General features: G+C 45.4%; 2 protein-coding genes across 4 annotated transcripts; both read left to right on the forward strand.

The window, feature by feature from the left end:
* The first annotated feature begins 266 nt into the window (after positions 1 to 266).
* Positions 267 to 8,786, forward strand: ssr2 (signal sequence receptor, beta). 2 transcript variants are annotated; one of them, XM_037795430.1, is made up of 7 exons: positions 309 to 374; positions 1,005 to 1,013; positions 4,726 to 4,901; positions 5,028 to 5,126; positions 7,068 to 7,176; positions 7,285 to 7,362; positions 8,272 to 8,786. In XM_037795430.1, exons 1-7 carry the CDS (start codon positions 321 to 323, stop codon positions 8,380 to 8,382), a joined length of 636 nt encoding a protein of 211 aa, XP_037651358.1. In that variant the 5' UTR covers positions 309 to 320; the 3' UTR covers positions 8,383 to 8,786. The 2 variants fall into 2 exon arrangements, with proteins under 2 accessions (XP_037651359.1, XP_037651358.1); XM_037795431.1 differs by lacking the exon at positions 1,005 to 1,013 and having other exon boundaries at positions 267 to 374.
* A 2,280-nt stretch (positions 8,787 to 11,066) lies between these two features.
* Positions 11,067 to 26,276, forward strand: si:dkey-240h12.4 (death-associated protein kinase 2). 2 transcript variants are annotated; one of them, XM_037795585.1, is made up of 12 exons: positions 11,067 to 11,304; positions 15,085 to 15,226; positions 15,715 to 15,936; positions 16,648 to 16,786; positions 16,898 to 17,027; positions 17,862 to 17,910; positions 18,162 to 18,188; positions 18,370 to 18,522; positions 19,246 to 19,291; positions 19,384 to 19,473; positions 20,298 to 20,384; positions 25,833 to 26,276. In XM_037795585.1, exons 2-12 carry the CDS (start codon positions 15,165 to 15,167, stop codon positions 25,911 to 25,913), a joined length of 1,086 nt encoding a protein of 361 aa, XP_037651513.1. In that variant the 5' UTR covers positions 11,067 to 11,304; positions 15,085 to 15,164; the 3' UTR covers positions 25,914 to 26,276. The 2 variants fall into 2 exon arrangements, with proteins under 2 accessions (XP_037651513.1, XP_037651512.1); XM_037795584.1 differs by having other exon boundaries at positions 11,070 to 11,282.
* The last annotated feature ends 882 nt before the right edge of the window (positions 26,277 to 27,158 follow it).

Here is a 27,158-nt window from a genome sequence, read left to right on the forward strand (position 1 = left end):
ATAATTAAAATTAAATTAATAAGAAAAAATGCATTACTGTCTTTGTCACTGTAACCATAGCAACCTGATATAAGTGGAACCAGTCCCGCCCCCTGACAGCAGGGGGCGCTGCCGGTCCTCCGGACAGCAGGGGGCGCTGCCGGTCCTCCGGACAGCAGGGGGCGCTGCCGGTCCTCCGGACAGCAGGGGGCGCTGCCGGTCCTCCGGACAGCAGGGGGCGCTGCCGGTCCTCCGGACAGCAGGGGGCGCTGCCGGTCCTCCGGTCCTCCTCTTCCTCTCTCTGGGCCACGTCATCTAACAGCAGCTTCATCGTTCTGCGCATGCGCGTCTCCTCCTCCTTCACTACCAGCAGCTCGAGGATCAGCAGCAGACAGGTACCGTCTCTCTCCTCTACTCTATTACCCTCTATTACACCCTCTATCACCCTCTATTACACTCTATCACCCTCTATTATAACCTCTATCACCCTCTATCACCCTCTATTACACCCTCTCACTGGCACAGAACCGGCTCCACTGAGACCCGGAGCCAGAGGGACCCGGTTCTGTTCTTTAGAGTACCAGGAGCTCCGGTCCCGATCACCGGAGAGACACGTTAACATCCCGTCTCCTCTAGTCTCCTGTAGTCTCCTGTAGTCTCCTGTAGTCTCCTGTAGTCTCCTGTAGTCTCCTGTAGTCTCCTGTAGTCTCCTGTAGTCTCCTGTAGTCTCCGGTAGTCTCCTGTAGTCTCCTGTAGTCTCCTGTAGTCTCCGGTAGTCTCCTGTAGTCTCCTGTAGTCTCCTGTAGTCTCCTGTAGTCTCCTGTAGTCTCCGGTAGTCTCCGGTAGTCTCCGGTAGTCTCCTGTAGTCTCCTGTAGTCTCCTGTAGTCTCCGGTAGTCTCCTGTAGTCTCCGGTAGTCTCCTGTAGTCTCCGGTAGTCTCCTGTAGTCTCCTGTAGTCTCCTGTAGTCTGTAGTCCACGTCAGCGTCCCGGTCAGTCAGCCACACAGTGATTAGAATCATTACTAATGATGATGGTTGTCTTTCCTCCTCACACTGATCACTGATCACACTGATCACTGATCACTGATCACTGATCACACTGATCACTGATCACACTGATCACACTGATCACACTGATCACACTGATCACACTGATCACTGATCACACTGATCACTGATCACTGATCACTGATCACTGATCACTGATCACACTGATCACTGATCACACTGATCACACTGATCACTGATCACTGATCACTGATCACACTGATCACTGATCACACTGATCAGTGATCACTGATCACACTGATCACTGATCACACTGATCACACTGATCACACTGATCACTGATCACACTGATCACTGATCAGTGATCAGTGATCACTGATCAGTGATCACTGATCACTGATCACTGATCACACTGATCACTGATCAGTGTGATCAGTGATCAGTACTGAGGAGATCTGTGTGTGTGTGTGTGTGTGTGTGTGTGTGTGTGTGTGTGTGTGTGTGTGTGTGTGTGTGTGTGTGTGTGTGTGTGTGTGGATACAGAGCCGAACTGAAGAAGCCTGTTAGAACAAAGTCTGGGCCCGCTGTTGATGTGTACTGTTAGCATTTAGCATTTAGCATTTAGCATTTAGCTCACCATAGCAGCGATGATCTCAGTCTACCTCAGCATCATCTCAGTCTAACTCAGCATCATCTCAGTCTAACTCAGCATCATCTCAGTCTAACAGCATCATCTCAGTCTACCTCAGCATCATCTCAGTCTACCTCAGCATCATCTCAGTCTAACTCAGCATCATCTCAGTCTAACTCAGCATCATCTCAGTCTAACTCAGCATCATCTCAGTCTAACAGCATCATCTCAGTCTAACAGCATCATCTCAGTCTAACTCAGCATCATCTCAGTCTAACAGCATCATCTCAGTCTAACACAGCATCATCTCAGTCTAACAGCATCATCTCAGTCTAACAGCATCATCTCAGTCTAACTCAGCATCATCTCAGTCTAACAGCATCATCTCAGTCTAACTCAGCATCATCTCAGTCTAACTCAGCATCATCTCAGTCTAACTCAGCATCATCTCAGTCTAACAGCATCATCTCAGTCTAACTCAGCATCATCTCAGTCTAACAGCATCATCTCAGTCTAACTCAGCATCATCTCAGTCTAACAGCATCATCTCAGTCTAACTCAGCATCATCTCAGTCTAACAGCATCATCTCAGTCTAACTCAGCATCATCTCAGTCTAACAGCATCATCTCAGTCTACCTCAGCATCATCTCAGTCTAACACAGCATCATCTCAGTCTACCTCAGCATCATCTCAGTCTAACAGCATCATCTCAGTCTAACTCAGCATCATCTCAGTCTAACTCAGCATCATCTCAGTCTAACTCAGCATCATCTCAGTCTAACTCAGCATCATCTCAGTCTAACAGCATCATCTCAGTCTACCTCAGCATCATCTCAGTCTAACACAGCATCATCTCAGTCTAACTCAGCATCATCTCAGTCTAACTCAGCATCATCTCAGTCTAACTCAGCATCATCTCAGTCTAACTCAGCATCATCTCAGTCTAACTCAGCATCATCTCAGTCTAACAGCATCATCTCAGTCTAACTCAGCATCATCTCAGTCTAACTCAGCATCATCTCAGTCTAACTCAGCATCATCTCAGTCTAACTCAGCATCATCTCAGTCTAACAGCATCATCTCAGTCTAACTCAGCATCATCTCAGTCTAACTCAGCATCATCTCAGTCTAACTCAGCATCATCTCAGTCTAACTCAGCATCATCTCAGTCTAACTCAGCATCATCTCAGTCTAACTCAGCATCATCTCAGTCTAACTCAGCATCATCTCAGTCTAACAGCATCATCTCAGTCTACCTCAGCATCATCTCAGTCTAACAGCATCATCTCAGTCTACCTCAGCATCATCTCAGTCTAACACAGCATCATCTCAGTCTACCTCAGCATCATCTCAGTCTAACAGCATCATCTCAGTCTAACACAGCATCATCTCAGTCTAACTCAGCATCATCTCAGTCTACCTCAGCATCATCTCAGTCTAACTCAGCATCATCTCAGTCTAACTCAGCATCATCTCAGTCTAACTCAGCATCATCTCAGTCTAACTCAGCATCATCTCAGTCTAACTCAGCATCATCTCAGTCTAACTCAGCATCATCTCAGTCTAACTCAGCATCATCTCAGTCTAACTCAGCATCATCTCAGTCTAACAGCATCATCTCAGTCTAACTCAGCATCATCTCAGTCTAACTCAGCATCATCTCAGTCTAACTCAGCATCATCTCAGTCTAACAGCATCATCTCAGTCTACCTCAGCATCATCTCAGTCTAACTCAGCATCATCTCAGTCTACCTCAGCATCATCTCAGTCTAACAGCATCATCTCAGTCTAACTCAGCATCATCTCAGTCTAACACAGCATCATCTCAGTCTACCTCAGCATCATCTCAGTCTACCTCAGCATCATCTCAGTCTAACAGCATCATCTCAGTCTAACAGCATCATCTCAGTCTACCTCAGCATCATCTCAGTCTAACTCAGCATCATCTCAGTCTAACAGCATCATCTCAGTCTAACAGCATCATCTCAGTCTAACAGCATCATCTCAGTCTAACAGCATCATCTCAGTCTAACTCAGCATCATCTCAGTCTACCTCAGCATCATCTCAGTCTAACACAGCATCATCTCAGTCTAACTCAGCATCATCTCAGTCTACCTCAGCATCATCTCAGTCTAACTCAGCATCATCTCAGTCTAACTCAGCATCATCTCAGTCTAACTCAGCATCATCTCAGTCTAACACAGCATCATCTCAGTCTAACTCAGCATCATCTCAGTCTAACAGCATCATCTCAGTCTAACTCAGCATCATCTCAGTCTAACAGCATCATCTCAGTCTAACACAGCATCATCTCAGTCTAACTCAGCATCATCTCAGTCTAACAGCATCATCTCAGTCTAACAGCATCATCTCAGTCTAACTCAGCATCATCTCAGTCTAACTCAGCATCATCTCAGTCTAACAGCATCATCTCAGTCTAACTCAGCATCATCTCAGTCTAACTCAGCATCATCTCAGTCTAACAGCATCATCTCAGTCTAACAGCATCATCTCAGTCTAACTCAGCATCATCTCAGTCTAACACAGCATCATCTCAGTCTAACAGCATCATCTCAGTCTAACAGCATCATCTCAGTCTAACAGCATCATCTCAGTCTAACTCAGCATCATCTCAGTCTAACAGCATCATCTCAGTCTAACAGCATCATCTCAGTCTAACTCAGCATCATCTCAGTCTAACTCAGCATCATCTCAGTCTAACTCAGCATCATCTCAGTCTAACTCAGCATCATCTCAGTCTAACAGCATCATCTCAGTCTAACTCAGCATCATCTCAGTCTAACTCAGCATCATCTCCAGGCTGCTGTGGAGTTTAACCAACAGGCTGTATGAAAGTATGAACAGATCAGATTAGATTAATCAGATTAATAACGATAAACGGTATAAAGACTGATAACGGGAATCTGTTGTAAAGGATTTATTGATGAGTGTTTTGAACAGGCATTGTCTCCTACCACCTACTGTCCTCTGGTCCTCTGGTCCCAGAACCTCACCGGGACCAGGTGGTCTCTGGACCTTAGATAGTATCACAACCTTTGTTCTCCATCTCTCCAGAACTCTGTCTGATCTGTGTTCTCTCCTCAGATGATGATGATGATGAAGATGAAGATGCTGTCCGTGTTTGTGGTCCTGGTTCTGTTGGGTCTGGGTTCTGGAGAGGAGGGAGCTCGTCTGCTGGCCTCTAAGTCTCTGCTGAACCGGTACGCTGTGGAGGGCCGGGACCTCACCCTGCAGTACAACATCTACAACGTGGGCTCCAGGTCAGGACTCAGGACTCAGTACTCAGTACTCTCCTACAGATACTCTACACTGATATACAACAATATACTATATATGTACTATAATATACTATAATAACGGATCGTCCTCTGTGTCTGTCTCTCCAGCGCTGCTCTGGAGGTGGAGCTGTCAGATGATTCTTTTCCTCCTGAAGACTTTGGAATCGTTTCAGGAATGCTGAACGTGAAATGGGACCGGATCGCACCGTATCCTTCAGCTTTAAATGTCTTCTTAATGGTCCTCCTATAGAATCATGAGGTCATCTTTAGTGAATCATGAGGTCATTAGTGAATCATGAGGTCATCTTTAGTGAATCATGAGGTCATCTTTAGTGAATCATGAGGTCATCTTTATAGAATCATGAGGTCATCTTTATAGAATCATGAGGTCATCTTTATAGAATCATGAGGTCATCTTTAGTGAATCATGAGGTCATTAGTGAATCATGAGGTCATCTTTAGTGAATCATGAGGTCATCTTTAGTGAATCATGAGGTCATTAGTGAATCATGAGGTCATCTTTAGTGAATCATGAGGTCATCTTTAGTGAATCATGAGGTCATTAGTGAATCATGAGGTCATCTTTAGTGAATCATGAGGTCATCTTTAGTGAATCATGAGGTCATCTTTAGTGAATCATGAGGTCATCTTTAGTGAATCATGAGGTCATTAGTGAATCATGAGGTCATCTTTAGTGAATCATGAGGTCATCTTTAGTGAATCATGAGGTCATCTTTAGTGAATCATGAGGTCATTAGTGAATCATGAGGTCATCTTTAGTGAATCATGAGGTCATCTTTAGTGAATCATGAGGTCATCTTTAGTGAATCATGAGGTCATTAGTGAATCATGAGGTCATCTTTAGTGAATCATGAGGTCATCTTTAGTGAATCATGAGGTCATCTTTAGTGAATCATGAGGTCATCTTTATAGAATCATGAGGTCATCTTTAGTGAATCATGAGGTCATCTTTATAGAATCATGAGGTCATCTTTATAGAATCATGAGGTCATCTTTAGTGAATCATGAGGTCATCTTTATAGAATCATGAGGTCATCTTTATAGAATCATGAGGTCATCTTTAGTGAATCATGAGGTCATCTTTAGTGAATCATGAGGTCATCTTTAGTGAATCATGAGGTCATCTTTATAGAATCATGAGGTCATCTTTATAGAATCATGAGGTCATCTTTAGTGAATCATGAGGTCATCTTTATAGAATCATGAGGTCATCTTTATAGAATCATGAGGTCATCTCTAGTGAATCATGAGGTCATCTTTAGTGAATCATGAGGTCATCTTTAGTGAATCATGAGGTCATCTCTAGTGAATCATGAGGTCATCTTTAGTGAATCATGAGGTCATCTCTAGTGAATCATGAGGTCATCTTTAGTGAATCATGAGGTCATCTTTAGTGAATCATGAGGTCATCTCTAATGAATCATGAGGTCATCTTTAGTGAATCATGAGGTCATCTCTAGTGAATCATGAGGTCATCTTTAGTGAATCATGAGGTCATCTTTAGTGAATCATGAGGTCATCTCTAGTGAATCATGAGGTCATCTTTAGTGAATCATGAGGTCATCTTTATAGAATCATGAGGTCATCTTTAGTGAATCATGAGGTCATCTTTAGTGAATCATGAGGTCATCTTTATAGAATCATGAGGTCATCTTTAGTGAATCACGAGGTCATCTTTATAGAATCACGAGGTCATCTTTAGTGAATCATGAGGTCATCTTTAGTGAATCATGAGGTCATCTTTAGTGAATCATGAGGTCATCTTTATAGAATCATGAGGTCATCTTTAGTGAATCATGAGGTCATCTTTAGTGAATCATGAGGTCATCTTTAGTGAATCATGAGGTCATCTTTATAGAATCATGAGGTCATCTTTATAGAATCATGAGGTCATCTTTAGTGAATCATGAGGTCATCTTTAGTGAATCATGAGGTCATCTTTATAGAATCATGAGGTCATCTTTAGTGAATCACGAGGTCATCTTTATAGAATCACGAGGTCATCTTTAGTGAATCATGAGGTCATCTTTAGTGAATCACGAGGTCATCTTTATAGAATGACGAGGTCATCTGTAGTGAATGTGTTTCTAATATGTGTAAATGGACTCTTAACTGTTGACCTGTCAGAGCGAGCAACGTGTCTCACACGGTGGTGCTGCGCCCCCTGAAGGCCGGCTACTTTAACTTCACCTCTGCCTCCGTCAGCTACCTGGCCCAGGAGGGAGGACAGGTCGTGGTAAGAGCAGCTGATTGTCTTCATGCATCATGTTCCAGTGTGTTAGTGAAGTGAAGTGAAGTGAAGTGAAGTGAAGTGAAGAAGCTGACGTGTGTGTTGTTCCTGCAGGTTGGCTACACCAGCGCTCCCGGACAGGGAGGCATCCTGGCTCAGCGGGAGTTCGACCGCCGCTTCTCCCCCCACTACGTGAGTGCTGCATTCACACGGCGGTTTCCACTTCTAACTGAGTAGGATTGACCTGCAGAGATCACTGTTGGTGGAAGTTAATAAACAGAACCTCTGCAGTACTTCCTGTTCATTAGGACACCACTATTAACTAATCTATCCTTTTTATTATGGGATGTTTCCATGTATTGGATGCCTACAGTAGGACATCCCAGCAGGGTTATTACAGTACACTGACACTAAACAGATTTTTAATAACAGTAGTTTTAAGGAACTAAATAAAATCGATATCCTTTAAAGGCCCAGTGTGTAACATGTAGGAGTCAGTGTGACTGTGAAATAAATCTGTGATGCTGGACGGGTCAGGATTCCTCAAAGGTTTTTCTTGTGAGGGAATCAGAGATAAATTAATTATGGATATAAACAAGTAAACAACGATTAATGGCAAATACATACAGCCTTTATTATAAAATAATAAAAAGATTGACTGCAGGACCTGCTGGTTCAGTTCTCAAGATACAAGGCAGTGACATATTTAACACTAAATATAATAAACCAACTTCTGTTCAAGTTAAATGAACAGTGGTTTAACCTGCTGCTCCTGTCCTCATTGAATATTATAAATATACACTACTCAGTCAGTCAGTCAGTTTATTAGGTACAGCTCCTGTAACTCTAATACAACAGTCCTGCAGTAAACCTGGTTGATTGTATTGTGTTCTTCTGTTCTGGCCCGGGGATAGAAACAGGTTGGACATAATATTAGAAACATTATTTAACAGCACAATGAACGCTAGAATGAACAACCTCTCCAACAACAGTTTCAACTCTAACTGAGAACTTTAGAAGCTTCATGAAGGAGACGTTTTTCAGAGAGTCTTTGACTGTCTCTTGGTTCCCCTCTAACTCTCTCATGTCTCCCTCTTGCAGCTGGACTGGGCAGCGTTCGGCGTGATGACTCTGCCCTCCATTGGCATCCCTCTGCTCCTCTGGTACTCCAGCAAGAGGAAGTACGACTCGCCGAAGGCCAAGAAGAACTGAGGAGGCGCCGCTGGGTTTAAGGCTGCTTGGGGTGGGGGGTTGGGAGGGTGGAAGTCAACGGATCTCTGAATAGCTTAATGACCCATATTGGGGTTGAAAGGAAAGTACAGTGACCAAGAAACATGATTGTGATTTGATCAAACACGCAGCGTGATGAAGAGAACTCTGGATCAGGAGGTAGAACAACGGTTTCAGAGTTGGTGAGCATGACATCATCATCATCGTCTCCAGCTGCTGGCTACTCCTTCACATCTGCACCTGGGTTCATGTGAGACACCGGTTACACCCACAGCTACATCTGTAACAGCTTATTGTGTACTTATTGAACTGCATGCAGATGTGCAGTTTATAGCCAGTCGTTGAACTTCAGAATAATTAATAAAAACAAGCTGTGTTTTTCTAAAGCTGTGTGATGGTTTCATTCTGTTCCACGGACCGACAGTCAACAGATGTGTCTGCATGGAGACGCTGATTCACACGTCATCCTGCACCAGCAGAGAGAGGGAGAGGGGGAGAGAGAGAGGGAGGGAGAGAGGGAGAGAGAGGGAGGGAGAGGTAGGGAGAGAGAGAGAGGGAGAGAGAGAGAGAGGGAGGGAGAGGTAGGGAGGGAGGGAGAGAGAGAGTGGGAGAGAGGGAGGGAGAGGGAGGGAGAGGGAGAGACTGTTAACTAACCAACAACATGTACTGAGCCTCTCTGTGTTCTAGATCAGTGCTTCTCAAAGTACCACCTCAGAAAACATTTGTCTCTCCAAGTCCCACCATTCTGACTGATGTTAATATCCAGTAGCGTAGGCCGAGCCTATACAGTATGGCACTTTAACTCTTCCACACAACTCTCCTACTACTTGAGGAGCAGCCTCTCACACACGGCCTGCACCAGATGAGCAACATCTGACATCTGCAATAACACTGTTCAATACTGCCATGATGATATGACAAATATTGAAGTGTGCATATTAGCTATACATCTACTGTATTTATAATATAACTAGGCTAAATGTTGTTTCTAGAGCAGCAACAGTAATGTTTACAACACTAAACTCCTTAATATCTCACTGGAAACAATCTAACATGTTGATAAAATAAATCATATTCCTGACATGAAAATACTGAGTGAAGTTTAGAAAGACTGAAGAATACAGACATCAGTCAGTGTCAGTCCTTCCTCCTGTCCTCTGTCCTCCTATCCTCTGTCCTCTGTCCTCCTGTCCTCCGATCCTCTGTCCTCTGTCCTCCTATCCTCTGTCCTCTGTCCTCCTGTCCTCTGTCCTCTGTCCTCCTGTCCTCTGTCCTCTGTCCTCCTGTCCTCTGTCCTCTGTCCTCCTGTCCTCCTGTCCTCCTGTCCTCTGTCCTCTGTCCTCTGTCCTCTGTCCTCTGTCCTCCTGTCCTCTGTCCTCCTGTCCTCCGATCCTCTGTCCTCTGTCCTCCTATCCTCTGTCCTCCTGTCCTCTGTCCTCCTGTCCTCCGATCCTCTGTCCTCTGTCCTCCTATCCTCTATCCTCCTGTCCTCTGTCCTCCTGTCAAAAAGCATATTGAAACTGAGTAAAATGGTAAATGTATTTATACAGCTCCTTTCTAGTGTTCTGTTTCCTCAACTGATCTCAACATGGCGGCGGCGTCACAAACGTTCTCATGTTGCAGCTAAACCGTGCACTACGAGATGATTGTGAGAACATGTGAGGAGAGTAATAGACATTACAGTAACAGAATATTGATTCATATTTGATCAGCGCTGCCTAGTTTGACTGTTTGGTCAGAGTTCAGAGTGATTGACAGCCGGCTCTCAGAGACGGCAGCTGGACAGCAGACCTCAGATCAGCTCTGACTGCTTATTCTCCTCCAGTCTGTGAAATCCTGCAGATACCGTCAGGAGCACCGGAGGACACCGGAGGACACAGGAGGACACAGAGGGACATGATTATTTCCAGGTTACTTGTGTCCTGTACTACTGTCAGGATATAGCAACCGTTTCATAAAACTAAACTTGTTTTAATATTTGCGTTGATCTGCCTCCTCCTGCTGCTTTAAGGCTGAGAGGAGGTAAACTCTGAGTCAGTTTCCATGGTAACTGACTGAATCTAACCTGCTCACTGAGAATAACTGAGTCTCTTTATTAGTATTAGATCAGTTCAGACACAAACAGCTGTTACAGCCCACTGACAGATCCTCATCATCATCATCATCATCATCATCATCATCAGTGAAAGGGGACAGGTCCTCTGAGGACAGAGAGGAGGCAGCATGTCTCATGTCTCATGTCTCATGTCTCTCCAGTAGGAGGAGCAGCATGTCTCTGGTCTCTCCAGTAGGAGGAGCAGCATGTCTCATGTCTCTCCAGTAGGAGGAGCAGCATGTCTCTGGTCTCTCCAGTAGGAGGAGCAGCATGTCTCTGGTCTCTCCAGTAGGAGGAGCAGCATGTCTCATGTCTCTCCAGTAGGAGGAGCAGCATGTCTCTGGTCTCTCCAGTAGGAGGAGCAGCATGTCTCATGTCTCTGGTCTCTCCAGTAGGAGGAGCAGCATGTCTCATGTCTCTCCAGTAGGAGGAGCAGCATGTCTCTGGTCTCTCCAGTAGGAGGAGCAGCATGTCTCATGTCTCTCCAGTAGGAGGAGCAGCATGTCTCTGGTCTCTCCAGTAGGAGGAGCAGCATGTCTCTGGTCTCTCCAGTAGGAGGAGCAGGTTGACTCCTTCAGGTCTCTGATGACGGATTTGACATCACAAAGACGTCACACTGTACACGAGCCTGTTTTCCGCATTCCCCAACAGAGCAGGGCCGAGCAGCACGCACACACACATCAGGAGGAGCAGAACAGACCCATCTATAGACAGAAGACTCAGAGGAACACCGAACCGAGCCGAACCGAACCGAGCCGTCCTCTGGGAGCGGAGCCTTCATGTGACGGTGAGCAGACTGAACCTCTCCTGTAAATATCTACTGATTACTCCTTATTATATAATATAATGATATTACTGTTGATCAGTCTGAGGAGCAGCTTCACCTGAGCAGCTTCACCTGAGCAGCTTCACCTGAGCAGCTTCACCTGTTACCTGTCTGTCTGTAGGATTAGATCAACTAACAACATCAACAGGTTGAGTATTTATAACAATAAGACAACTAAACACCTCATTAAAACTATATATACGTATATATATGTGTATATGTATATACATATATAAACAAATATATATATATATATATATATATATATATATATATATATATATATACTATGTATGTATACACACAGTATATATGTATACTGTGTGTATATATTCACAGTATATACACAGTATATATATATACGTATATATAGTTTTAATGAGGTGTTTAGTTGTCTTATTGTTATAAATACTCAACCTGTTGATGTTGTTAGTTGATCTAATCCTACAGACAGACAGACAGACAGACAGACAGGTAACAGGTGACAGGTATAGGCTACCCGGCTGCTGCCAGACTACCAGGCTGCTTCAGTCTCAGTAGTTGTCAGTAGTTGTCAGTAGTTGTCAGTAGTTGTCAGTAGATCTCAGTAGTTGTCAGTAGTTGTCAGTAGTTGTCAGTAGTTGTCAGTAGATCTCAGTAGTTGTCAGTAGTTGTCAGTAGTTAGTAGCTGCAGGATTTCACATGTAAATGTCAGAATGAACAGAGAGAAGTGTTGTTGAGGAGATTCGGGTCCCAGCTGGCAGCAGAAGAGGATGAATCCACTTCCTGAATGTCTCCTTGAGGAAAGATGTCATTAGGTTATTATTCTGAAATATGACTCCTGAGATTACTGGCATTCTGAGTAGCGTCTTCTTAGTAATATGTCTCATTGTCTCAGCTCGTCTTGCGTTACTTCCTCACACATAACTTACACATTCCTGCCCTGGAGGACTATCTACCACTACCACTGCAACGCCGTCCTCCAGTCAACACATCCTCTACCTTCACTTCTAAACATTAACTATACTCTCAGTTCAATAAGACACTTTATGTTCCTTCTTTTACAGTAAACAGTTTAACTCAACAGCGTGTGCACAAAGTCTGCTTCTTAGTTTGGTTTTGTTGAACTGAAGTGGACCACAGAACGATATGAAACTATGAGTTCAGACCACGCTGTGGTTCAACAGGAACACATCTCAGTGTGTATCTGACATGATGAGAGTAACTGAGTTGTTTTATCATCATGTGGTTGTGTTTGTCTTCCTGCCCAGGGACAGCTGTAGCTAACCTAATAATAGCAGCTTTAATGTCCCTGCAACAACACAGAATACTAATCAATAAATAACAATACACTATATTTATACTGCACGTTTCAGAACACATATACAAAGTGCTTTACAGGGAAAGAATTAAAACATTTCAGTCAGCAGTGAGACAAATAAAATATAAAATAAAATCAGACAGTTACAAATAATAGACAAATAAATAAAAAGGACTAAAATGCCCAACAATAATAAGAGATGAAACCAATAAGAAGTAAAGGCAGCTGGAGAGCACACTCCTCCTTCACAGGAGTTTTAACATAATCCTGCTAATCCGGAACATCTCCCGTCCCGTCTCCCGTCCCGTCTCCCGTCCCGTCTCCCGTCCTGTCTCCTGTCCAGTCTCCCGTCCTGTCTCCCGTCCTGTCTCCCGTCCTGTCTCCCGTCCCGTCTCCTGTCCTGTCTCCTGTCCTGTCTCCCGTCCTGTCTCCTGTCCCGTCTCCTGTCCCGTCTCCTGTCCCGTCTCCTGTCCCGTCTCCTGTCCTGTCTCCTGTCCCGTCTCCTGTCCTGTCTCCCGTCCTGTCTCCTGTCCTGTCTCCTGTCCCGTCTCCTGTCCTGTCTCCTGTCCCGTCTCCTGTCCCGTCTCCTGTCCCGTCTCCTGTCCTGTCTCCTGTCCCGTCTCCTGTCCTGTCTCCCGTCCTGTCTCCTGTCCTGTCTCCTGTCCCGTCTCCTGTCCCGTCTCCTGTCCTGTCTCCTGTCCTGTCTCCTGTCCTGTCTCCTGTCCGGTCTGGCGTAGGAGAAAGTTTGACATTCAGCTCTGTCATCAGACGTTCTGATCAGAACCCGGCAGAACTGCCAGGAGCCAAACAAAGCATCTCTCTCTGCTGGACTTAACCTGGACAGGACACAATCATCCTAGAAGTCCAGGGTGCCCGTTAGTGGATTAGTTAATGCCCATTAGTTCCATTAGTTCCAAAAGGGCAAAACCTTTGGCCCTGCTTTAGTAGAGGTCAAGCAGTGAGGATGGGGGGGGGGATGTGAGCCATGCTCACTTTGGCCTTGTGTCGTTAAGGCCTCCAAATGCTTCCTCTTTAATTTGCGGTTGCATCGGTTGTGTGAAACCCAGTGAGGGTTGCACACAGGGAACCGAGAGCATGTTGTGTTGTTTCACCTGCAGTAGACTTACAGTATATTGGTAACCCGGGTTCAACCGAGCTTCTTGGCTGGTTTTAGTTTCCTCGGGATGTGGGTCGAGTGAGAAAGGATCATTTTGCGCTGCTGTTTCCTGACAGAGGTTCTTACTTCTTCGTTGCCACGGGGCTGAGAGCTCTGGAAGGTGAATGCTGTTGAGTTTTCCTTTCTTCGTGCCATCTGATGGAGCTCTGGATACGCGTCTGAAGCTTGGACGATTGCTATTTTGGCAGTTGATGCAGCTACTTGGGCTTCTAGTTCAAGCTGCTTCCTTCTGGTTCCTGTTCCTCCAGCTCATGCTTCTCCTTCACAGCTGCTGCTCTCTGCTTCTGCTTTCATGTGTGCAGATGCTATAATAATGATACTAGTCATATTTGACACACTGACCGGGCAACTATCAGCAATGACCTCGTTTTCATTTCCGACATCACCTTCATCATCACTTTAGATAGTGTCTCAGTGTTTCTTGTCTTTCTACTTCATCACCACTGTCCTCTGCTGCAGCTCCATCGTGCACAGAGACATCCATCCTCAGTCACGAGCAGTCAGTGCATGACGATCATTCACTTAGTTCTTAACTCTCCTCTTCCTCCATGACGACTCCAAATAAACCCCGATGGTTGGATTATGTAGTCCAGTTAACAACGGTTACAGTCAGTAACAGTGGAATTACAACCTCGTATCTGTAACCGTGGTAACAGTGGCATGACAGGGTAAGAAAACCTCACACGTTAACGCCTGTCGGGTTAAGGTCAAGAGAGAGAGAGAGAGAGTTCATACTGTATGATGTAGGAAGTGGGATGTATTAGGGGAAGTTGGTTTCACACAGCTGATGTGTGTGAGTTGTGAGATAACAGAAAGGGATGTGTCATCAGGGAGGGGGGGCCATTTTTCGAAGAATGCAAATGTATAAAAGAAGGGATGAAGATGTGTTGATAAACTGAGAGCAGTATTTGCATTATTACTAATGCACAACAAGCCGGACTCAGCACCGTGACACCGTCGGCCGGTGTCTGTGTGAGCTCGTACAGCGGACTGGAAATCAACCAGACTCTAATGCGGTTTCATTTATTGTCTTGTAATAATGCAGCCAGCATTAATAATCCTCGGTTTACAGCCCAACAGTAGAATCTGAAATTAGGAAGTGCTACACACACGTGATCTGGGCTTCTGTAGAAGCTAATGATGTCATCTGTTCCTCTGAAAGGATCCTATTAATCTGGTGTAATGTGGGTAAAAAGTATTCAGAAGAAAAGGTGTTTGTTAACCTGCAGCGAGAGCAGAACACTAATGTGTTAATATGTAACTTCTGACATGTTCCTCCTCATCAGGTCCAGCTGTGTCTGTAGAGTTCAGAGGACCATGAGCCTCCTGAAGGTGGACTAACAACGGAGCAGTGAAGCAAAGCAACATGGCCGTCTTCAAGCCGGAAAATGTGGAAGACTTCTACGAGATCGGGGAAGTTCTGGGAAGGTATGGATCTATCATATATATATATATACATATATATATATATATATATATACTGTATAACATATTACCACAATGCAGTCAGTAGGTATTTAGACATGTCCAGATGTTGCTGTGTTTCTTCTGAACATTGTACTGGAAGTTAAACGGTAAAGTGCTGATGTTCAGATTTAATTTGAGTGTGTTCATATTCCAACAAAATCAAATTGCTAAACTGTGTCCGGTACATGGTTAATAAAGTTTATCAGGAAGCCAGTAAAGGAAACGGCTTTAGACGGATATAGAAGTCAATGAATGAGACTTTCTCTTGGATCGTTAGCCAAACTCTAACACTATTTATTTAATGTCAAAGGTTGAAAATAAGGGCTTTTAGAATGCAGTGCAGGTGTTGGGTCTCAGAGTAACAAAATGAACCAAATGAGCAGATGTTTGTTGTCTGTGTTTACTGGGACTGATGTTTTACTGTGACTGATGTTCTCGTCCCCGTCCAGTGGGCACTTCGGTCAGGTCCGACAGGTCCGTGAGCGGGCCACCGGGACTCGTTGGGCCGGCAAGTTCCTGAAGATTCGTAAGAACACGTGCAGCCGTCTGGGCCTGGACCGGAGCAGCGTGGAGCAGGAGGTGGAGATCCTCCAGGCTGTTCAACATCAGAACATCGTGATTCTCAAAGACGTGTTCGAGAGCCGAGCCGAGGTGGTGCTCGTCCTGGAGCTGTGAGTTCACAACACTGTGTGTTTGTGTTTTACCTTTATTTATTCAGGGGGAGGTTCACTGAGAGTCTCCCTCTCTTTTTCAGGAACGCCCTGATCACATTCACACAGTTACACATTCACACCTGGAAGCTGCCCAGTACAACCAGTCTGATCTGCTGGCCACTGAGCAGCTCCACTGGAGCGGTTGGGGTTAAGGGCCTTGCTCAAGGGGTCAAGCGCTACCTTCCACTTTCCCCACCCAGATTTATCCTGCGGGTCCGGAGGATTGATCCGGCGACCTTCCGGTCTCAAGCTCGCTTCTCTAACCTTAAGGCCCCCACTGCCCCCCGTCCTGTGGTTGCAGTAGGTTCTCCAGGACTGATTCAGTGTGCAGCTGCATGTGTGCATACAGTACAGCATGTGCCAGCTGTCATGGCAGCTTGGTCAGTGCCAGCGTGAAGGAATTACCCGAACTGTCTGGTGTAAACATCCATCACAGTTTAGGATGTGCACGTACATTTTTAGTATGGATCCAACGCACAGTTTTCTAAATGAGAGCCCAGGACACCACTGACCTCCGGAGGAATGCGGACCTTGTTCAGATCCAGGACGTCCTCCAGTCAGGAGTCAGATCCAGTCGTTCCTCTGCTGTGTGCTGGTCACCGATGTCGACTATAACACACTATACTGTATAACTATATAACTAACAGACCCTTGTGTCTGACGTTTCAGTGTCAGTGGAGGGGAGTTGTTTGACTTCATCGCTGAGAAGGAGGACCTGCTGGAGAGCGAGGCCATAGAGTTCATGCAGCAGATCCTGGAGGGGCTGGGATTCCTGCACAGCAAGAACATCGCCCACTTTGACCTCAAGGTACCGGAGAACCGACCCAGACGGCTCCTCTGCTCGCTGTTGATGTTCTGAAACATACCGTAGCTGTGAACGTGACCTTCCACCGTAACAACATTGATTCTCTGTATTCAGCCAGAGAACATCATGCTGTCAGACAGAATGGCGCCGCAGCTCAACGTCAAACTCATCGACTTCGGCCTGGCCCACCGGTTCCACCAGGGGGAGGAGTACCGGAGCAGTAGTGGAACCCCCCAGTACATCGGTGAGGATGGATTTCTATCTGTGAGCTTTTCCAATCTGAAATCCTTCATAAGAGCTGCAGATGGAACTGAATCCAGGGCTCATCATATCGTTGTCTGTGTACATGCTCTGCTGTGTGTCACTTTTAAATTTGCATGAACCAACATTTGTTTTTACTGAACCATTTGTCCTTTTTTCTCTGCAACCGAAACCGTTTGGTTTATTACCTCTGTGTGTGTTGACTGATGTTTCTGACCGCGAGTAACCACGACGACCTGGATGTGTGTTCAGGGCCGGATTTACTGGTTTGGGGGCCTCAAGGGCAAACGCTGTCTAGTGAAGTAGGCCGACAAAAAAAACCTTTTTTTCTGAAGTAAAACTATTAACTATTAATAGTAAACTATTAATACTGCACAGTAATAGTCCTCTATTCAAATGTTTACTTCAGGTATGACAGAGAAAGAGAGTTCTTATCAGCACCATGTACTGAAATGTACTAAACGTCTGTTCAAGGTGGAGCTTCAGTTCTGGGGCCTAACTAAAAGTTATTTCAGGGTCCAGTGATTTAGAATAGAAACATGATTCCATGTTTCATATTTATCTAAACGTCATAATAAATCTAGAGCTGTTGGCTGTGGCTCAGAGGGAGAGCGGCTCGTTCACCAGTCGGGATGGTTGGTGGTTCGATTCCCGGCTCAGACACTCGATGTTTAATCTGGTAACTATGTCCTGATAACACCTCTCTCTGTCCCTCTGTCCCTCTCTCTCTCTGTCTCTCTCTGTCTCTCTGTCCATCTCTCTCTGTGTCTCTCTCTCTGTCTCTCTGTCCCTCTCTCTCTGTGTCCATGTCTCTTAGCTCCTGAGGTGATCAGCAGTGAGACTCTGAGTCCAGCAGCAGACATGTGGTGAGTATTCTTTGTTATAACTGATGATTGTCCACGTGGACGTGGTGTCCACATGGACGTGGTGTTTCTGAAGCGTCTCTGGACTGTTTTCAGTGTCTCTGTGTCTCTGTGAGGTGTGGGAGGACATTCCTGTGTCAGGGACATGTCGGGGCCTGTCCTGAATGTCTCCGTTTGTCTCCTGTTTGTCAGACAGTAGAGTAAAAGGTTGAAACCAGGTCACATGACTGTCTGTTTCTCTCTCTCTCCTCCAGGAGCATCGCTGTCATCACCTACATACTGTAAGTTTCACCTGTTTGTGTGTTTTAAATATGGAACACAGCCGTCTACACTCACTGCTTCAAGTCTCTTTGTGTATTATGGGCTGCCCTTCAGCTCCATTCAGAGCTTTGATCAGAGGTGTTTCGGGTTGAGATGTGGACTCGTCGGAGTCTCACTCTCGCTGTTGTCCTCCGTCCTCAGATTGAGCGGGTTGTCACCGTTCCAAGGAGAGACCGATGAGGAGACTCTGAGGAACGTCATCGTCATGAACTACCAGTTTCCTGAACAGTATTTCAGCATGACCAGCTCCGTGGCCAAAGACTTCATCCAGAAACTCCTGGTGAAGATCCCCAGGTATGTAGTCGGGGTCGGAGATTAGCACCCGCCACGTTGGCAGGCAGGGAAAACTCTAGTGATGGAACAGAGAACCGTAGTTGTCCTCTTTCTTGTCATCTCGTGCCTCCGTGATTATCGATTCCTCTTATTGATGCTTTCCCACAGTTACGCTGCACAATGACGCAGACGCACGCTGCATCATGTTTCAGTTAGTTTGGGACCGGAGACACGGTGAAGAGATAATAAAGCTCTCAGCAGCATGGAGCTACTAAAGCTGAGGGGATGCATCCTGTTTCTACCTGATAAAGAGACACTGAGAACAACAAACCTGTGTTTACATCAGCAGGAGGAGAGTTAGTAACGTTAGCTGTTAGCAGCCGTTAGCAGCTCAGTCCTGACTGGATGAATAACGGAGATACCAACGTTAACGGAGGTGCCATTGAGTTATTGTTATGAGGCGTTCAAAGTCGGCTCAGGAAAAATGACTATTGGGTGAAGGTAAATTACAACGTTATCATGATGTGTTCAAATGTAATCTGGTAAAATGTAGTTTTTGGTGAGAAACTTGAATAAATCCAGATGTTTGAAGGAGATGATTTCACATCAATATAAAATAGATATTAGAGAGAGAATTATGACCTGTTTAACTTCCTAACAACAATCATTACATGTTACTGATGTTACTGATTTTCCTTCTCTCCTGATCTGTCGTCATGACTACTGTGTTGATGTGTGTTGCAGTGATAGAATGACAGCGGAGGAGTGTCTGCTTCATCCATGGATTAAGGTTACTACGAGTCTTCTAACCTGCTTCAGCTACTGACTGCGTCATGTTACTGAATGGTACTCATAATGATGATATAATAATGTGTGTTTCAGCCCATCACACGCATGCAGGCAGCCAATAGGAATCGATCCTCAATAAATATGAGGAACTTTAAGAAGTTCAACGCCAGAAGGAAATGGAAGGTGAGTCCGGATCAATATTTAAACTGCCTGCTGGGTTAAATAATACAATTTACCTTATTAATAAATGAGCCTTGTGAGTAGTGACAAACATTATGTCATACCTTACCGTCTGCCGGTGTTACACTGACTTTAGTCACAGTCAGTTGACTGTGTACTTGGTCGAGCAGTACTTGGTCGATGTTGTGTCGCGGCAGGGCGTGCATTCATCGGGCGCCACCCACCGTACCCATAGAGTCTAGCAGAGGGCTAGAATCTGGTTTTATAAGCACAGGCGGAGCCCTCTACCAAGGGGCCCTGTCACTCCTCCACTGCTCACTGTAGAGGCTGTAGAGGCTGTAGAGGCTGTGGGATGGTAGACATGCTGCCTTATATACTGAGGGCTCCGCACGTATTCAGATAGGCACGTCCTGATTGGCCGGCTACGCTTATGCACATTTTCAGTGGGCAAATGCATGCTTGTGATTGGAGGGGAGCATTACCCATAGAGTCCAGTAGAGGGCTCCACCGAGCTAGCTGAAAACTGTCCTTGTGTGTTTTTCTGACACTGGTGAGCTGTTTCACATTGAGACCAGGTGTCCTAGGTGCTAATGTTACCCACACTGGGTCTGGCTATCTGTTTCACATTGAGACCAGGTGTCCTAGGTGCTAATGTTACCCACACTGGGTCTGGCTATCTGTTGTTATTACCTGTTCACAGAATAAATGATCAGATAGTACTGAGACAGAGTTGCTCTAGTTCTGCCCCGTCCAACTATTTATCCTTAAGAACAGTCAGATATTCTGGTTTTGCTGAACACTGTAAAACATTCTCTCTCCCCCCCCAGATGTCCTATAACATGGTGTGGATGTGTAACCGACTGAACCAGTTGAAGCTGCTGTGTAAGGGCAGCTCCGATCCAGAAACTCTAGAGGTGAGACCACTTCCCCAGCCTGAACCTGACACTAACACTAACACTCCATACGGTTAGAATCCAGAACAGAACTTTGCACCTTCACCATCACCTTCACCTTCACCTTCACCATCACATTCACCTTCACCATCACCATCACATTCACCTTCACCTTCACATTCACCTTCACCATCACCATCACCATCACCTTCACCATCACATTCACCTTCACCATCACATTCACCTTCACCATCACCATCACATTCACCTTCACCTTCACCATCACCTTCACCATCACATTCACCTTCACCATCACCATCACATTCACCTTCACCATCACCTTCACCTTCACCATCACCTTCACCTTCACCTTCACCATCACCTTCACCTTCACCTTCACCATCACCTTCACCTTCACCTTCACCATCACCATCACCATCACATTCACCTTCACCATCACCTTCACCATCACATTCACCTTCACCATCACATTCACCTTCACCATCACCTTCACCTTCACCATCACCTTCACCTTCACCTTCACCTTCACCATCACATTCACCTTCACCTTCACCTTCACCATCACCTTCACATTCACCTTCACCATCACCATCACCTTCACCTTCACCATCACATTTACCTTCACCATCACCTTCACCATCACCATCACATTCACCTTCACCATCACCTTCACCTTCACCTTCACCATCACCTTCACCTTCACCATCACATTCACCTTCACCATCACCTTCACCTTCACCTTCACCATCACATTCACCTTCACCATCACCATCACATTCACCTTCACCATCACCTTCACCTTCACCATCACATTCACCTTCACCATCACATTCACCTTCACCATCACCTTCACCATCACATTCACCTTCACCATCACATTCACCTTCACCATCACCTTCACCTTCACCTTCACCATCACATTCACCATCACATTCACCTTCACCTTCACCATCACCATCACCTTCACCTTCACCTTCACCATCACATTCACCTTCACCATCACATTCACCTTCACCATCACATTCACCTTCACCTTCACCATCACATTCACCTTCACCATCACATTCACCTTCACCATCACCTTCACCATCACCATCACCTTCACCTTCACCATCACATTCACCTTCACCATCACCTTCACCATCACCTTCACCTTCACCATCACCTTCACCATCACTTTCACCATCACATTCACCTTCACCATCACCATCACCATCACCATCACCATCACCATCACATTCACCTTCACCATCACATTCACCTTCACCATCACATTCACCTTCACCATCACCTTCACCTTCACCATCACCTTCACCTTCACCTTCACCTTCACCATCACATTCACCTTCACCATCACATTCACCTTCACCTTCACCATCACATTCACCTTCACCATCACAATCACCTTCACCATCACCATCACCTTCACCTTCACCATCACATTCACCTTCACCATCACATTCACCTTCACCATCACCTTCACCATCACTTTCACCTTCACCATTACCATCACCTTCACCATCACATTCACATTCACCTTCACCTTCACCATCACCTTCACCTTCACCATCACCTTCACCTTCACCATCACCTTCACCTTCACCATCACATTCACCTTCACCATCACCTTCACCTTCACCATCACATTCACCTTCACCATCACCTTCACCTTCACCATCACATTCACCTTCACCTTCACCATCACCTTCACCTCACCTTCACCATCACATTCACCTTCACCATCACCATCACATTCACCTTCACCATCACATTCACCTTCACCATCACCATCACCTTCACCTTCACCATCACCTTCACCTTCACCATCACATTCACCTTCACCATCACATTCACCTTCACCATCACCTTCACCATCACATTCACCTTCACCATCACATTCACCTTCACCATCACCTTCACCTTCACCTTCACCATCACATTCACCTTCACCATCACATTCACCTTCACCATCACCTTCACCTTCACCTTCACCATCACATTCACCTTCACCATCACATTCACCTTCACCATCACATTCACCTTCACCTTCACCATCACATTCACCTTCACCATCACATTCACCTTCACCATCACCTTCACCATCACCATCACCTTCACCTTCACCATCACATTCACCTTCACCATCACCTTCACCATCACCTTCACCTTCACCATCACCTTCACCATCACTTTCACCATCACATTCACCTTCACCATCACCATCACCATCACCTTCACCATCACATTCACCTTCACCATCACATTCACCTTCACCATCACATTCACCTTCACCATCACCTTCACCTTCACCATCACAATCACAATCACCTTCACCATCACCTTCACCATCACCATCACCTTCACCTTCACCATCACATTCACCTTCACCATCACATTCACCTTCACCTTCACCATCACCTTCACCATCACTTTCACCTTCACCATTACCATCACCTTCACCATCACATTCACCTTCACCATCACATTCACCTTCACCTTCACCATCACATTCACCTTCACCATCACCTTCACCTTCACCATCACATTCACCTTCACCATCACATTCACCTTCACCATCACATTCACCTTCACCATCACCTTCACCTTCACCATCACCTTCACCTTCATCATCACCTTCACCTTCACCTTCACCTTCACCATTACCATCACCTTCACCATCACATTCACCTTCACCATCACATTCACCTTCACCATCACCTTCACCATCACCTTCACCATCACCTTCACCATCACCATTACATTCATCATCACCTTCACCTTCACCATCACCTTCACCATCACTTTCACCATCACATTCACCTTCACCATCACCTTCACCTTCACCATCACCTTCACCTTCACCTTCACCATCACATTCACCTTCACCATCACCTTCACCTTCACCTTCACCTTCACCATCACCATCACATTCACCTTCACCATCACCTTCACCTTCACCTTCACCATCACATTCACCTTCACCATCACATTCACCTTCACCTTCACCATCACATTCACATTCACCTTCACCATCACCTTCACCTTCACCTTCACCATCACATTCACCTTCACCATCACATTCACCTTCACCATCACATTCACCTTCACCTTCACCCATCACATTCACCTTCACCATCACATTCACCTTCACCATCACCTTCACCATCACCATCACCTTCACCATCACCTTCACCTTCACCATCACCTTCACCATCACTTTCACCATCACATTCACCTTCACCATCACCATCACCTTCACCATCACCATCACCTTCACCATCACATTCACCTTCACCATCACATTCACCTTCACCATCACATTCACCTTCACCATCACCTTCACCTTCACCATCACCTTCACCTTCACCTTCACCTTCACCATCACATTCACCTTCACCATCACATTCACATTCACCTTCACCTTCACCATCACATTCACCTTCACCATCACCTTCACCATCACCATCACCTTCACCTTCACCATCACATTCACCTTCACCATCACATTCACCATCACCTTCACCATCACTTTCACTTTCACCATCACCTTCACCATTACCATCACCTTCACCATCACATTCACCATCACATTCACCTTCACCATCACATTCACCTTCACCATCACATTCACCTTCACCTTCACCATCACATTCACCTTCACCATCACCTTCACCTTCACCATCACATTCACCTTCACCATCACATTCACCTTCACCATCACCTTCACCTTCACCTTCACCATCACATTCACCTTCACCATCACCTTCACCTTCACCATCACCTTCACCATCACTTTCACCATCACCTTCACCTTCACCATTACCATCACCTTCACCATCACATTCACCTTCACCATCACATTCACCTTCACCATCACCTTCACCATCACCTTCACCATCACCATCACATTCACCATCACCTTCACCTTCACCATCACCTTCACCATCACTTTCACCTTCACCATCACATTCACCTTCACCATCACCTTCACCATCACATTCACCTTCACCATCACATTCACCTTCACCATCACCTTCACCATCACCTTCACCATCACCATCACATTCACCTTCACCATCACCTTCACCATCACTTTCACCATCACATTCACCTTCACCATCACCATCACCTTCACCTTCACCATCACCATCACCCTCACCATCACCTTCACCATCACTTTCACCATCACATTCACCATCACCTTCACCTTCACCATCACCATCACCCTCACCATCACCTTCACCATCACTTTCACCATCACATTCACCTTCACCATCACCATCACCTTCACCATCACCTTCACCATCACCTTCACCATCACCATCACATTCACCATCACCTTCACCTTCACCATCACCTTCACCATCACTTTCACCTTCACCATCACATTCACCTTCACCATCACCTTCACCATCACATTCACCTTCACCATCACATTCACCTTCACCATCACCTTCACCATCACCTTCACCATCACCATCACATTCACCATCACCTTCACCTTCACCATCACCTTCACCATCACTTTCACCATCACATTCACCTTCACCATCACCATCACCTTCACCTTCACCATCACCATCACCCTCACCATCACCTTCACCATCACTTTCACCATCACATTCACCATCACCTTCACCTTCACCTTCACAATCACCATGCTCTTTAAGAGGAGCAGTTGTGGAGGAAGGAAGTCGTGTCTTCCATAGATGGTCTCAGCCCTCCAGCACAGTGTGACCTCTAGAGGCGTACTGCTGAACTTCACCTACACCTTCATTCATCACATACAGTATCAGTGTTCAGTGTGTCTCTGCAGAGAGACGACACATGGCTATGCTCTCTCTCCCTGTTTCCTAGTGGGCATTACGTATCTAGCTGCATTACATGACATGCATCGATGCAGACGATTGGCAGTCACAAAGAGAGAGAGAGAGATTATGACTTGCCCCAAACTGCATGTGATGATCATAAAGTGGGCGTGTCTGTAAAGGGGAGACTCGTGGGTACCCATAGAACCCATTTACATTCACTGATCCTTTTTTTTTTTTTTTTCCAGACGTTTTTAGTAAATGTTTTTGACATTTTTTCAGACTTTTTTGACATTTTTTGGATATTTTAGATTTTTGGACTAAAACCTTCACACATTCACACATCTGGAGGTCAGAGGTCAAGGTACCCTTTGAAAATGGACCAGTTTTTCCTCGCCAAGATTTAGCACAAGTTTGGAGCGTTATTTAACCTCCTCTGCTACATCACCTCCACAGCACGTTGTGTTAATGCGTTAAAGAAGTTACTGGCGTTAAAACGAGTGAGTGTTATTATTGCGTTAACTTCAACAGCCCTGATATACCCGCTGTGAGCTGTACAACATACAGGTGTGCTAATGCATGTTTGACCCAGGAGTGTTCCTCAGATTTAAATCCACCTGTACTGATCCTTTTCTTCCAGAGACAATGTGAAAGCGACGTAGAGGACATGGAGAGCAAGCCGGCCTCTCTGCTGCGCCGACGACTCAGCAGCAGTTCATAGAGCTGAGCGGAGGACGGAGGAAGAGTCCAGGATGTCTCAGCAGGAAGGGAGGACCACTGGAGGGACATGTCTGAAGTGCTTGGGATGGGAATGTTGAATACGTGAGCACTGCCTCATCTGAGGAGCATTTCTTTATGAAAGATCTTCATTGGAGACGTGGGCTGACATCGTCGCTGAGGAAACATGCCTTTAATGATGCTTGTTGTGAAGCTGACGATGTATTTGGGTGGTTACTGTTTCGGGGAAACTCTCTGCACAGAGAAAAGCTTTGGTTAACACATTTTATGTCCAAGTCTTCCATGACCTCATGACTACATGAATGATACGATTTTCATCATCAGCCAAATACAAATACATGCTTTATTTTTTTATGTAACCTTTGTTGTTCCATTGAGATTTAAAGTCTCTTTGAAAGGGAGGGAGTCTGAAACGTTGTCCTGTGATGGCTAATACTAGTAAACTATATATAAACACAAGGAACAGTGAAAATAGGACACACAACTGTTCCTCTAAAGTTCAGCTAAAAAGACAACTATGATTTATTACTACTTACGGTTTATTTTCACAGCTCCAGTCATTCATCATTTCAATCAATTATGATAACATTGTACTCACCGAGTGAATTACAGAGATGTAGGAACATAGTGTCATCGCTAAATAAGTTATATGGGTCAAGAAACACGAGCAGTCAGATGAGCTGACGGGTTGGAAACAAACCTCCAGGTTAGACAAACCTATAGAGGAAAAGAAGGTGGACAGTAAAACGTCTGTTGTAAACATCAATCACAGTTTACAGACATCAGGTCTTTTTACTTTCACTTTGGCCTCTAAATAAAGGGGTTGGTTGGTTGGTTGGTTGGTTGGTTGGTTGGTTGGTTGGCTGTTGGTTGGTTGGTTGGTTGTTGGTCGGTTGTTGTTCGGTTGTTGGTTGGTTGGTTGGTTGTAGGTTGTATGTTGTTTGGTTGTTTGGTTGGCTGTGGGTTGGCTGTGGGTTGGTTGTTGTTTGGTTGTTTGTTGGTTGGTTGGTTGTTGTTTGGTTGTTTGTTGGTTGGTTGGTTGGTTGGTTGGTTGTTGGTCGGTTGTTGTTTGGTTGTTGTTTGGTTGTTGTTTGGTTGTTGGTCGGTTGTTGTTTGGTTGTTGTTTGGTTGTTGTTTGGTTGTTGGTCGGTTGTTGTTTGGTTGTTGGTTGTCGTTTGGTTGTTGTTTGGTTGTTGGTTGGCTGTTGGTTGGTTGGTTGGTTGCTTGT

This window comes from Sebastes umbrosus, chromosome 15, assembly GCF_015220745.1.
Source record: "Sebastes umbrosus isolate fSebUmb1 chromosome 15, fSebUmb1.pri, whole genome shotgun sequence".
Taxonomy (NCBI): Eukaryota; Metazoa; Chordata; class Actinopteri; order Perciformes; family Sebastidae; genus Sebastes; species Sebastes umbrosus.